This window comes from Carassius carassius, chromosome 14 (genome assembly GCF_963082965.1).
Source record: "Carassius carassius chromosome 14, fCarCar2.1, whole genome shotgun sequence".
Classification (NCBI taxonomy): Eukaryota; Metazoa; Chordata; class Actinopteri; order Cypriniformes; family Cyprinidae; genus Carassius; species Carassius carassius.
Genome location: NC_081768.1, coordinates 21,124,803 through 21,139,875, shown reverse-complemented (window position 1 = coordinate 21,139,875; position 15,073 = coordinate 21,124,803). Strand labels below are relative to the sequence as shown.

General features: G+C 38.7%; 1 protein-coding gene and 1 long non-coding RNA gene across 2 annotated transcripts in view; both read right to left on the bottom strand.

The window, feature by feature from the left end:
- The window catches only part of LOC132157603 (leucine-rich melanocyte differentiation-associated protein-like), a 201,311-nt gene extending 189,892 nt beyond the window's left edge, over positions 1-11,419 (bottom strand). Inside the window, exons 1-2 of the mRNA XM_059566955.1 lie at positions 10,886-11,419; positions 9,682-9,782 (exon numbers count right to left, since the gene is read on the bottom strand). Of these exons, the coding sequence (XP_059422938.1) occupies positions 9,682-9,782; positions 10,886-10,927 (143 nt within the window). The 5' untranslated portion in view covers positions 10,928-11,419. The remainder of the gene's footprint in view (positions 1-9,681; positions 9,783-10,885) is intronic.
- Positions 1,959-2,353, bottom strand: LOC132156600 (uncharacterized). Its single transcript, XR_009437476.1, has 2 exons — positions 2,287-2,353; positions 1,959-2,143 (listed from the first exon to the last, which is right to left on the bottom strand). It is a non-coding gene; the product is annotated as an uncharacterized LOC132156600 (long non-coding RNA).
- Positions 11,420-15,073: the final 3,654 nt, after the last annotated feature.

Genomic DNA, 15,073 nt, shown 5'->3' with positions numbered 1-15,073 from the left:
CCTCTAGTTCATCACTCTCCAGGTGGCACACCACTGTTTAACAGAAATCATAACACTGAGGCTGACTTATTATTCTGGGCAGCATCTATCCGCAAACTGTTACGGCAAATATTTTCTAATAACGACGAGCACTTGGAAGGGTAAATTCCTAATGACAGGGTTCATAGTGTGTTTTATGGTGGCTGGACGAATTCACACAGCGTTAACATTTATCACAGCGCCCGGCTGAAGAACTGCCCCCAAACTTCAAAACATAAGAAGGCGCTACAATCTTCTTTTCAAATCTTGGCAAGATAAAGCCAGCGTATCTGTCTTCGCTTTTCAGAACCGGCTCGCTAGGAGACACTATGGGAGACAAAGTGTCATGGAGCAAGCACACAGAGGATAGTACCGAGGGGGAATCCTTTGTTCTGTTTCCAAACTACTAACCTCCTTTTTTATCCTTTGGGAAACGTCCAGGGGGAAGTTAAAGTATGGCAGGCTCTTTTTTGCTTCAAAGCACTAATAAGTTCCATGCCTGCAAGTTGCTTACATCATTAATCAGCGAGATGGCTTTGCGTGATAAAGGACGTAAACTGGCAGCGAACCATGGACTAACACAGATTTAACGTTAGGCCTGTAGCTCCGCACCCACATCATACCAGCAGCCCAGATGCCAGCCGTTGCTCGTCGCAGGTCAACCATGCGTCAGCACAGCGAAAATAGCGTTTCACTAAATACGTCAGCGACAAGTTAAACATCCTTTTTCATTAGCATGTTAAAGCCACTTGTGGATTAAGCTTCACGATAATCGATCAACATGAATGAGAACCTGAAGGCGAAGCGATATTGACGGACCTCTTTCCAAAGCGAAGAGAGAATGATGTCTAACTCGTTTGTTTCTAAACATGTCAAAACAGAGGAAGGGAGTCGGGCATGTCTGCCATGCAGGGCCCCATCAGGTCAGGCTATAAAAATCCATCACCGGGTTTGTGCTCTGCTAAAGCGGTAAGGAAACATACTGTAGATTTTAAGAGCCTTTTTATTCAGCCAGACTGCGTACTAAAACTAATTGGATTTCTGTCAATGGAAAAATATATCCCTGGGAAGACTTTGAACTACATAATGCTGACGGTACAACGGCCCATGAGGGACAGAGCCTTCCTCGATTGCCAAACGTGAGGGAGGAAAATTAAGCCAACGGTCAACATAAAATATTAAAATTGCACGGTATCGAGTTTTTGAAAAATGATGTCAGGCTCACTCATTAGGTTCACCAACACAGTGAATTAAGCTACATTTAGTGGGTGATAATTGAAATCATAGCTGTAGTCATTACCGCTGACATGTCTCTAAATATTACCCTATAAATTTCGTTTTTTTGGGGGGGGCTCGGTGACAGCTGGCAGGGCCTGAGAAAAATAAAGTACAGAAACTATTATTCTCCCGTGTGACCGGCCTTCCTATTCTCTCTTCCTTAAAGCCAATAAAATGTCAGCTTTTATTCTACCCCTCCAAAGTGCTGGCTGGATGTCAGCTATCCTCTCTAAAGCCCTGCCACAGAAAACTGAGGGCCTGTAAATCACTATGTCACAGGCACACCATCCGTCTTCGGATATACAATAAAACAGGGATGCAGTTATAGAGAGAATGACGCCTGTACCCAATATATATTTAATTTGAACAAAAAGAGAACAAAGACGTTCCCTTCCATTCAAGACCGACGGTTTGAGATTGGCCGTCCAGCGCATTCAAACAGATATTTGGCCGATGGAAATGCTGATAATAATTTAAAGATAATTATTTTGCCATCAGGACTCTTTTGTTGCACCGTAACAGCAGAACAGAATAGAATGACTTTTGGCATCAGACCGCAAAACATTTACAGGCATTTCCGATAGGTGAAGATGATATTGGAAAGCCACGTAAAATCATTTCATACTTAACTAGATTTTTTTGGGAATAAACATCTACAAAAATGAAGCCATTCCTTTATTTGAGATGTCACAGCAGCAGTCTTGAGAGCATGATTTCAAAACCAAAGTACACAAGTCAGCAGACAGAACTGATATTTACAATCTAGGTGGTTTGTGAGATAAACAGAGGGTGATTAGTGATCGTTTGACAAAGCGGAGACCTTTCCACCACTCAACACGGAATGTTCCTGGAAAGTTGAATTAGAAATGAGATATTTCGTCATAACAACAAGTACCAATAGGCATCTTGAAAGCTTTTCTCATTTAGTGGGTCGGGTCCTTAAGCCTGCGGTTCAAGTCCAAACACTAGCGTCAGTCTGGGTGTTCATACCTGCGCTTTAACTTTTGCCATCCAGACGGGACAGAAGGACAGACCTCTAAATGAATACCATATTTCTGCGGTTTGGCAGTAACATGTGGAAGAAAAATGTTTTTTATCAGATACAAGATTGTCATCTAACCAAAATACAGAAAGCATGATTTGCCCGCAAGAACTTTTCAAAACTAATTTGGTAGGACTTGATGACGTTCCCCTCTCGTTGGCCGGACAGACGATGGTGCCCGTTCAGGCGGCCGCAGAGATATTGCCCATCAACTGGATTTTATTCTTCCCGGGGCAATCAAGCACAGCTCTGTTTATACAAAGAGCAGGAAAAACTGCCATGCAAAAGGGACAAGGATGTGTGGCTCCGCAAGTTCAGGCCATCTACATTAGAAATGGCTGGAAATACCAAGACAAGATGAGGGCATGCCTTCCTGCTGCTAAAACAGAAAAACTGTGAAGATGAACGATAACTGAAAGTGAATAGCACATGAGAATGGAGGTATGGCAGTGAGAAAGTTACATGCAAGCTACAGTGCCTTTTGAATCGTGGTGTCAAAGTACATGTGACTTAGGTAATCAAAGGATTAAATACATGTTTTGTTTTTCCTTTTGAAACATGTGTAAATGTGTGTATACATGAGGGTTGAAGACGAGCCACAATCATCTTAATCCACAATTATCTAGGTCTGTTAGTCCAACGTTGCCAAGAAAGGGTCTAGTCTGATTTCAGTCAGACTAAAACATTTACATGACATTAACAACACAAATTTCGGCTTTAGCCCCACTAAAGTTGAACTTTTAAAGTGATGACTTCCAGATAGCAATGCATAAATCATAATGATGTGGCTTAGAGATCAGACCCAAAAACAAATACAGTGATTTTGGTCAAGATCTCACTCCACCCTTTGGTTAAGAAGAAATTCTCTCTTTCGTTTAAAGTCATGTTTGCTTTGACCTTAAAATAATTCCCTTCAGCATAACTGGGTTGTATCTTTGCAGTGGAACAAAGACGCACAACCGCCACACACTAAATTTATTTAAATTATCCATTAGCAAAGCAGCAAGTAACAAACATGTCAACTATAATGTATCCAAAATGGTTTCTCTGTATTCTCACAATTTTGCCTGTCAGCTCATCCTCTCTTGAAGCAATCACAGAGGTACAAATTTGCTCTGAGAAATTAAACGAGATTTTATTGCTTCATAGTTGATTTATAAGAGCGGCACCCTGAATGAAAATGCATAAATTCCATTTCCGCCACTTGCGCCTGTCTATCAAACTAGACAGGGCTAAAGGAAAGCCGCATCCTCTTCTAATGCAAGCCAAACAGTCTGGGCTGTTCCCAAATATTAACGCTAAATAAGCCTGATAGATCAGATATGAAAAATTCTCATTTCCACAAAAGCATCAATTTCCATACCCTCTGCGGGCTAAGTGATTTGACGACTTCATTTCGACAGTTTCTCCTTCATACTCTTAACTGACATTTTATCTACATACTGGCACAGCAGCAGATTGAACACACCCGGAAGACAGTGACAGGCCCTTCTACCGTTGTCACTTCTCATTTCAGAGAAGAGCAATGCGTTTTACTGGCTTATGCCAATAATAGCCCCATCAAAAAGGAGACTCCACCTTGCTCTGATGTTGAGGGAGCACTTCATGTCGCAGGCTCTCATTTGTCAATTAACAGGAGCCTTCTGGTGTTGGTGCGCGGGGGCTTGAAAGACAAAGTCTCGCCCGTGACGAATGAAGAGAGACAGATGAGTGAAGCATGAGCTGGAGTGTAATACTATAATGTGCTTTAGATATGAATATAAAACGACATTGCTGACAGTCCATACAAGGTTACATTTCATTTCTCGATGTACCCAGCCACCGTACTTTGTCTTCTTTGTTCTGTTTTCATCAGACTACTTGCGTCTCATTGTGACAGGCTGTCTACATTTAAAGCGGCTCCATTTGAAAATGCAAGTTAGCATATTTGATTTGCCTTCAAGATGTATACGCAGGTGAGCGCGGGTTTTTGCGTGAGTAAATGCGTAAATTCCTATGCATTGGATGATAACTAGTCAACTCAAATTTCAAGATCTTGAGTCCAGCTGTGCAGTTATGAGCATCATTTTAAATTCTGTTGGATGCTTGGCTTTTACATTCAAGCTTTATACAACTTATAACTGTTTCCCTTTGAAATATATTCTCCTTGATTTGGCTGTTGGCTCATATGCAAGGTGGAGTAATAAGCCGAATCTGATGACAGACAGCCTGTCGGACCTCCTAGACAGAAAGTGACACCGGAGAAGGAATTCACAGCCGCTTCATTCCTCTACATGACTGAGGGCCATCATGTTTAGCCCTCATCTGGACAGGACCAGACAAGACAATAGCATTCCCTTTGCTTTCACCATCCACTCCCTACAAAGACACACATTTCTAGGACACTGGAGGGGACACTTTGACAGCAATCTCTGACCCGGGATTACTCCTCCTGTCTATGGTCTAATACCTTTTCATGGCTAGTCTTGAGAAAGGTACCGTCTCACCTTCATAGCAACTCAACGTTAAAACCACACAAAAGGTACCTCGTGAAAGGTCTGATAAACTGAATGTGATTTCACATGCGTGTTCGCAGAGATTCTCTCTGACACCTCTCACATCAGGTAACACAGCCTGCATATGTGCACATGGTTTTGGGCTGTGGTAGATCACTGTGATGACGACGGTGTCTTCTTACTGAACAACTAACTTCCATTATAAAAGTTTTCAAAACAATAACTCAAACTTTTGATTTTGTTAACTGATCTTTACAGGTAGCACTTAAGACATCAATGTTATACATTACAATATTTCATGATACATTTCTTTAAATTAGGCAGTCTGAGATTTGCATACATAAAATGAACTTAAATTATGTCATTAATTCTCAGGTCATTACAAAACTCGCATTTCTTTCTCTGGGGAATACAACTGAATTGTCTATTCCTTATGGTTTGGTTTTGAGTCCCATTGACTTTCATTATATGGACAAAAGCAGTACATTTTCATTCAAAAATACATATATTGCAAACTATTTACATTATAAAATATATACTGTTGTGTTCAACAGAATGAAGAAAGTCATGCAAGTTTGAAACAACTTTAAATAAGAAGAGAACAGGGATTTTTTTGGGATCACCTCAACCCAGTCATACACAATTATGGGAGGATGTTAAAATGGGACGAATCATTCAAAATAACTGAAGGAACAGGATGCAGAAGGATCTTTACAAACTTTACAAACCGTACAATGAAACATTTATGGCAACACAATGGTCAAAGATGTCAGTCTATACGTTTATGTCTGAAGAAGAAATGTTTTAAAGAGGATGGATTAAAGGGATACCCCATTCAAAAAATTTCAATTATAATTTATTTACCATCATGCTGTTCTTAAAATGTATGACTTTCTTCTGTGGAACATAAGATTACATTTTGAGGAATGTTGTAAACCACATAACAATGGAGACCATTAATGTCTACTGTACGAAAAAATTGGACATTTCTCAAAATATCTTAGTTCCACAGAAGAAAAAAATGAGCAAATTATGACAAATTTCATTTTTTGGTGGAGTATCCCTTTAAAAATTTAATCAGATAGGGATTAACCTTGCAAACCATTGCAAAAAAAAAATCTAATGGAATAAAAACTAAGAATCTAAAACTAGTCAATCTAGATGAATAGTCAAATACCGTGACACATCCCATATAAATGTTCATTTCTGGATGACCCAGATTGTCTTGTGGCAGCCCTGAGGACAACAAAAGAACCTTTCCATCACTTTGTCATGTTCACATATTTAAGTCCTCATGCCAGAGGGCAGGATGTCTGTCTATTAACTTCTTACTGTGGGGTCTTTGTGTGAACATGGCAGAAGAAGCAGAGAGATCCTGACTGTAGGCCACATTCTCACTTTATTCTGATCACATGCCTCTTTATAAATTAAATTTCACACTGAATGTAACCCTAACCCCAACAAAGCATATGACCAAAACAGCTTCAGTGACAGAACCTTCTGTTCTACTCAAAGGCTCCTTGAAGTGGTAAAAAAAAATGATTTCAGAGCCGGCTTTTTGGCATTCTGTGTTTGATATGTACATACAGATGTCAGAGAGGGAGGCTTTCTGCTGACAAGCCCTGTTGCCTAAAATCATCTTTATTGGCAGTGTGATTATAAGTGAACAAGACTGGTGTTATTCTAAAACCTATGTGGTGAAACCTCATTCTTCTGCGTGCACGTCACTACATCAATAATGCAAATCCTGCACTTTTTAAAAAAAATTTGTTATGAAAAGACAATGAACACGACATTGTTCTAGAAGCATTCCCATTAATAGCCTATCGATGTTCCCAACTATTCTGGTAATTATCTTATACATAAAAAGTTATAAATGATTTGATGATAGCATAATGGCTCAGCAAAGGCAATAAACCACAGTGCAAACGTTTCTATCTGTAGCAATGCTGCATATTTCACTACTGTGCGTATGGTGAAACTATTAGGAAATATTACAGAAGAAACTGATGCAATAAAGAGCACTGCATTAAAGAACAAACATCAAGACAAACCACTATCTTTCTGAATACATGCTTTAGATGTCTGATGAAGACTGAAGAAACAATTACATCTTTCCGTATAGCACTTTTTATAATTTATGCATATGATATTAGTCCATATGTATATGGTTTTTTTTTTACACCTGAATATCGATGGTTCTGGGTTCTACAGTTCTCATCCAGGTCGTCAGTCACAAATGCTCATTAGGAATATTAATGCTCCAATAAGCGTACATTTATGTGAGACACATTGAAGCAGCACAGGATTTGGCAATTATTAATGTGACAGACTCCAGTGCAAGGCGAATCAATTAAATGGAAGAATCCACATTTTCAGCACAGATAACTGCCTCAAGATGACAATTTTCACATGGCAAAAAGAGGCCCATTCAGAGTCCTTCAAGGCCTGACAGGTCAAGAAAAGAAGTCTGAAACAAAGGCACCTTATAACCATCATCTCCTCTCTTTTAGTTGTCAGATCAGCTTTGCTAGTCCTGCTGTTGAAATGGCATCCCCCTCCCCAGCTACCACAAGGTGCTTCTTCATGTCCTGTCAAAGGAATCTTTTATTCTATTTGCTCAGCATTAACATGTCACATTTATTGATCAGGCTTTTTATCTGGCCACGGCATGGCATGCTGCTACTGTACCCGCCGTTCTCTAATGTCTCAATGACACGGCCGACGACGTAATGCACATAATGCATGTATTAAATTGCACTTAATGCAGAGGTGTGACTGTTTGCACGAAACTTAGATTGAGTCAGAGATGTTGTTTGTGGTTAAGATCCTATCATTTACGTTCTAGAATCCTTCACATGATAGAAACATCCGTCACACAAGGGCTTTCTAAGCCAATTTGAGACTAATATTACATGTTTAATAGCGAAATATGATATGAATCCCTTTATGTGCATTGCCAACATCTGCAGTCAACACTTTTAAAGAGCAAAAGTGTGCTTAAACTACAACCCGAATTCCGGAAAAGTTGGGACGTTTTTTAAATTTTAATAAAATGAAAACTAAAAGACTTTCAAATCACATGAGCCAATATTTTATTCACAATAGAACATAGATAACATAGCAAATGTTTAAACTGAGAAAGTTTACAATTTTATGCACAAAATGAGCTCATTTCAATTTTGATTTCTGCTACAGGTCTCAAAATAGTTGGGACGGGGCATGTTTACCATGGTGTAGCATCTCCTTTTCTTTTCAAAACAGTTTGAAGACGTCTGGGCATTGAGGCTATGAGTTGCTGGAGTTTTGCTGTTGGAATTTGGTCCCATTCTTGCCTTATATAGATTTCCAGCTGCTGAAGAGTTCGTGGTCGTCTTTGACGTATTTTTCGTTTAATGATGCGCCAAATGTTCTCTATAGGTGAAAGATCTGGACTGCAGGCAGGCCAGGTTAGCACCCGGACTCTTCTACGACGAAGCCATGCTGTTGTTATAGCTGCAGTATGTGGTTTTGCATTGTCCTGCTGAAATAAACAAGGCCTTCCCTGAAATAGACGTTGTTTGGAGGGAAGCATATGTTGCTCTAAAACCTTTATATACCTTTCAGCTTTCACAGAGCCTTCCAAAACATGCAAGCTGCCCATACCGTATGCACTTATGCACCCCCATACCATCAGAGATGCTGGCTTTTGAACTGAACGCTGATAACATGCTGGAAGGTCTCCCTCCTCTTTAGCCCGGAGGACACGGCGTCCGTGATTTCCAACAAGAATGTCAAATTTGGACTCGTCTGACCATAAAACACTATTCCACTTTGAAATAGTCCATTTTAAATGAGCCTTGGCCCACAGGACACGACGGCGCTTCTGGACCATGTTCACATATGGCTTCCTTTTTGCATGATAGAGCTTTAGTTGGCATCTGCTGATGGCACGGCGGATTGTGTTTACCGACAGTGGTTTCTGAAAGTATTCCTGGGCCAATTTAGTAATGTCATTGACACAATCATGCCGATGAGTGATGCAGTGTCGTCTGAGAGCCCGAAGACCACGGGCATCCAATAAAGGTCTCCGGCCTTGTCCCTTACGCACAGAGATTTCTCCAGTTTCTCTGAATCTTTTGATGATGTTATGCACTGCAGATGATGAGATTTGCAAAGCCTTTGCAATTTGACGTTGAGGAACATTGTTTTTAAAGTTTTCCACAATTTTTTTATGCAGTCTTTCACAGATTGGAGAGCCTCTGCCCAACTTTACTTCTGAGAGACTCTGCTTCTCTAAGACAAAGCTTTTATAGCTAATCATGTTACAGATCTGATATCAGTTAACTTAATTAATCACTAGATGTTCTCCCAGCTGAATCTTTTTAAAACTGCTTGCTTTTTTAGCCATTTGTTGCCCCCGTGCCAACTTTTTTGAGACCTGTAGCAGGCATTAAATTTTAAATGAGCTAATTAAGTGGATAAAAGTGTAAAATTTCTCAGTTTAAACATTTGCTACATTATCTATGTTCTATTGTGAATAAAATATTGGCTCATGTGATTTGAAATTCCTTTAGTTTTCATTTTATTAAAATTTAAAAAACGTCCCAACTTTTCCGGAATTCGGGTTGTACATATGATGGCATTCTATCTATAATAATGATTCTGTCTTTCCAGAGAGAATAATGTTGGCCATATTCCTGCTACAAAACCTATGGGGTAAATGATGTCTCTCCCTTCTCAGATCCATATGGTTATCTAGTATGTGCAGAATAGGTGCCATGCTTGTCATCGCTGTCTCCCATCATCGCGGACCTCCTGATATCACGGCCTGTTAAGACTTACACTTGGCCACAAACAATAACTTACCTCAGTTGGTTGAAGCTGAGATCTAATCTTCTTGCTACTTCTCCATATTTTGCCCCAAGAAAATCTGGAATGTCTTCCCAATTATGCCCAATGCAGGACACCTGCATCAATGAAACATAGAGAGGAAACTAATTGAGTATTATTGCACAACTTTATTATAGTTCTTTCAAGAAATTGACTTCTTAAACTTTATACTGAACTATGGTGGCCGAGAAGTGCAAAACAAATCACAATTACAAAAACAAAATAACAAATCCAAAAACACAACGACAATTCAGAAAACAAAATAACAATTCAGAAAACACAACGACAATTCAGAAAACACAACGACAATTCAGAAAACACAACGACAATTCAGAAAACACAATGACAATTCATACAAAACGGAAAAGGTAGGTATATTTTGAGAACGACATACTTATCGCTGATTGGATGAGACACCTGTCAATCAAAAATAAATTGTGATCAACTTTGTTGAAATCTAATTTTGAATTTTGCTAAAATGGAACACATTAAACGCTACTTTGAAGAAGGACATTCTTATGCCGTGATTGTGGACATGCTGGCAGTAAGGACAATAGGCCTACATGTTCACACATTAAGAAAAAACCCGAATAAAGCTTTTCTACCCTCGTGCTTGCGTGATTCCGGTTCTGGCTTGATTGACAGGTGTCTCATCCAATCAGCGATAAGTATGTCGTTCTCAAAATATACCTACCTTTTCCGTTTTGTATGAATTGTCGTTGTGTTTTCTGAATTGTCGTTGTGTTTTCTGAATTGTCGTTGTGTTTTCTGAATTGTTGTTGTGTTTTTTGAATTGTTATTTTGTTTTCTGAATTGTCGTTGTGTTTTTGGATTTGTTATTTTGTTTTTGTAATTGTGATTTGTTTTGCACTTCTCGGCCACCGTACTGAACTGATGGAGATTTAAAATAAGTTTGTGACAATTAATAACTCACATACAGCTATTGTGTGGATGAAACCACTGTTATTATGTCAGTCAGCAACAATTTAAGCAGTTTATAATAAATATTTGTATTAATACATTTGACTAAAGTTGTCACAGCAAATACATTTACCCATATGACACTGCATGACTTGACAAAAAAACACACACACAAACACACACACTGTGGTGTTTGGTGTCTTCTGGTTGAATACATAATGCAGGTCACAGGACAACGTGTTCTCAGCATTTCACGTACCTGACTTCCATTCACTACAACCGTTGACTCGTTGTGTGCCATTGTAGTGAAATGACAGTTCAGAAGGAAAGATGCATCAAACGAGGACCACCACAAACGTTTCTCAACTCATAAGACTGAAATGTGTTCTTTGTGTTTTCAAAATAAACTTTTAAAATACGCTCCGAATGAAGCTTTAGTTCTACCGCGTGCTTGTGTCAGCTGATCTTGAACGGAAGCACGCGCCACTATCCAATTGCTCAAATCTGTTTCAGCTGCTCATAACATCTTGCATGAAAATAATGGTGAGTAACATTGCTGCTAGCGATACAGGCCGCTCTCGGTAACAGGTAACAGTTTTAATCACTGGAAGTTGAGGCGAATTTGTAAAGCATGTGTTTAAAGTGTTATACAGCGTATAATAACTCATATTTCACTGTAGTATAATTTCGATAATCATATTTAACTGTTCAAGTCGTGTGTTCACACAATCGTTTGAGATGAAACAACACGTTAAAGCTTTAATAGTAGCGTTGCTTCAAGTAGAATGATCCTAGAGACGCACAAACGCTCTGGTGGGGAGCGCCATGACGTCACCGCGGATCCTCCCACAGGCGGAAGTTTGGGACGCGCAGACCGTGTGGAGACAAGTAGGGTCTCGTATCTTATGCTCGTGGTAGCGCACTAGAATAAAGTATTTATTTATTTAGGCAGCTCAACTCCGCTTCATGGGACGTCATTGGAAATGTATTTAAATGACCATCTTTATAAAAAATAAAAGGATTGGTGCCTGCAAATGTTCACACCTGTCGTAACGCATCGGAGCGCGTATGTGTAATTTCAGGTAAAGTGGTTCACACTGTGGTCTCTTTTACCAAAGTTAATGATAGGAAATGCTTTGTAGCTAATGCATGTTTAACGTTGGTGAAGGAAGGGACGTTTTTTAAATTCTGGTTATTTTTTATAAATGCTTCGAAAGAAAGGACGCGGAGTGAAACGCTCTGTAGCCTAACGTTACGCAAAATAAGCTGTTCTCCTTTTTAAAAAACATGAGCTGGTTGAATTTCCGCAGTTACTTATGTGAGTTTTTCTAAGCACTAAAAATATAATAAATACTGTATTTTGTATTGGAACTGATTTTGTGTTGCTTTGCTTTACCAATCACTTAATGTCTGCGACCCTTACAATTTTATTTGTAACTTTAGGGGGCGGGAGGGGTGCGTAATCAGTAGCCTATAATCCGTGTGAAATGCATTATTGTTTATTTTGAGAAATTGTAACGTCCTCAACTTTGACTACAGAAAATGTTTTCGGCTGCTTTGGGCAACTCTGTAAATTACTATAGCATATTTAGGCATGCATAAACATGACGATACGAGATGTATGAAAATACATTTGCATTTTAATAATATGAATTATGACCCCCTCAAAAAAATATGTTCCCATTTAAGGGTAATGCCGAGTGTTTGGTATCTGGTTCAGAAGCTCATTCGTCATGCAGACAATAAAGAGAATTCCTTTTTTCTTTTCTTTTTTGCCCGATGCTGGAAATTTATGGTTACCCTTCTCTGCCCTAATAACTCACGCAGTGTGTCACGCGCTGACAGCTTGTGCAGAAAACAGTCACACATCTTTACACACTGAAGAAAGATTCTGCATTCAGCTTGTTTAAAATGGCCGATATCGACACTAGTGTTTGTTTGAATCTGTGTTGTATTAGCAAAGGGAGTGTACAGAAGTCTTTCCTCTGTTTGCACTTTCAAAAATGTAGGCTATACAAATATGTAATTTTAATGTAGCCTACTACAAGAATGAAAAGGCTGCTAAATTATATATTTTTTCCTATTTGTTTCAAATCTACAATTTAGGGTTTTCAAAATGTGCATTTCAACTATGTGCATGTCTTTGAGCAAGGCCTGTGTGTTATATGGTTAAATAATTCTAACTTTCTAAATATTAGAACACACGTTAAAAAAACAAATGCAATCAGTAAATAGGCCTATTGATTTTAGAGAGTGTGTGTGAGAGAGAGAGCTTGAGATAGGATAAATAAAAACCTCACGTTTATAGGCTTTTGCATTAAAAATTATACTTTATTTTTATGAAGAAGAGGGGGTGAGATGTTGTTTGTAGGCTATAGAGATTTAAGCATATTAAATAAAACCGCGTTTTAGAATGTAATTGCCAAGTATAGGGCTAACCAGCGAAGTTTATTGTTTGTCATAGATCAGGGTTATCTCTTTCAATGTGTCTGAGATACTCCAACAAAATATACATTTCTTTCACGCTGATGACTGTCCACTCCAGGTTTTCTTGCTCTCCTAGATGACCTGTCAAGAGGATTACCGCAGAAAGAGATTAATGGTGGAGGCGGGTTGCAATAATAATCGTTTTGTTTGATGTGACAACTTTGATAGGCGTTGATTTACTTACAAACTGATAGGCTTTTAATTGAGCGCCTCCATCCAGTGAGAGATGAAAGGCAAAGCGCATTGAAAAGCTGCCCGATTGCCCCGGAGCCTCAATACTGATTAGCCGTCTCAGCGGTGAATAGTTCAAGGCATTTTAAACTTCTTTTCTCAAAGGTCTGACAGACCATTTCTCTTTCTTTTATGTCTTTTGGTGTCGTCAAATAAAGAGAATAATTTGATTGTGTGTAAATAAAATTTTGTTGACATGAATAGAAGTACTGTCTGGACTTTTTATTATTGTATCCTCGTCTCTTTTAACATTCCAAGTGGGTTAAAGTTTTGTTGGTTTTTGCCGGAGGCAGTGTGACTACTAGCGAAGTTCACATTTGTGAAAAACAGATCCGGGAAAAACCTGAAACTGCATGTGAGTCAAGGAAAATGCCATTAGAAATAGCTAGCTATCATGTACACCTGTCTGAAACTTAGTCTCAGCATGTTTAAAACGGGTCTTACTGCTCGTGCAGTTCGAAAATCGACTTGTTTATTTTTAATTCAGAGTGTTCTTGCAGAAGAAAATAAGGTAAAACATTAATAACTAATTAAACAAATGATAATGAACGTTAAATATGACAACAGGTAGGCTATTTTACAGCATGCAATTGCTTGGTTGATTTGAAAGAAAAAATGTTTTATAGCCTATATATACAGTAAGCAAATAAATAAATAAATCGTTATTTGCCTCGTGTTCTATAACTTTATAACTGGCATATTCATTATTCATATTTAAATCGGCTAAAAAAACGTCGTCAAAAATAATTCAGAAATAAAATTTTACTAGGCTATAGGATAAATGACCAGTGGTTGATTTTTCTATTTCTGCCTCAATTGAAAATAAGCTAAACACGGGGCATAGGTTCTTGTCTTACCGCAGGTTTTATACAAAAAACCTTTCCAAACCGAATAGAGAAACGACATGCCCCTCAAATTAAGTGACTCTTCTCCAGGATGCTGCTTTTGCCCTTTTCTCCGTCACTCGCGGCACATAATCAGCTTCAAAAGCTGACGTGAAGTAAGAAAAGGATTGACAGCAACTGACAAATAACTGATTGATTGCGGTCGAGCAGAATTGACAGTTGACGGAGGGGTGGGGATAGAAATAGAAGGGCGGTGTATTTTGTATTGAAAACATGTGACATTCACATCCCTCTATCACTGCATTGGTCTGCTCTTGTCAACGCTTGTCTGATTGGGGAATTCAAACACTACGCGTTGATCTTGCGTTTATGGTTTGATTTTTTTCAGCCCACTCGCATAAGGTTGGCATAGAAAAGACTAAACGCATAGCCTACATCTGGGAATAAAACAACATTTCGTTGTATGCAAAAATAGTATGCTATTAAATAAAAAGGTTAGATGGCTCCTAAAATGTAGTCCCTCATACACACAGGAGTAGCCCATGATAAAAAAAATGTAATCTAACAAACTTTGTTTTATTTCTGTGTTTGTTGATGGTTTTAATTATAATAAATAAAAGCGAGGCTTACTCTTATAAAACTATAAAAAAAAAATTGACAAAGAATAAAACCATGAGAGGATTATTTGTTTTTTGTTAACACTCAGTTCATCTTTTAAAACGATGGCAAATCCAAGGTAATCTGCTCGTGAAAATGAATAACGAGCAGTTTAAATCTCGTTTTTGACAGTGGCAGCGGCGTGTACGACAACCTACATATTGCGCAAAATCTCCTCCCCCAAGTTGTCAAAATAGAGGCGCTTGCAGAAGGAGGAACGTCACATC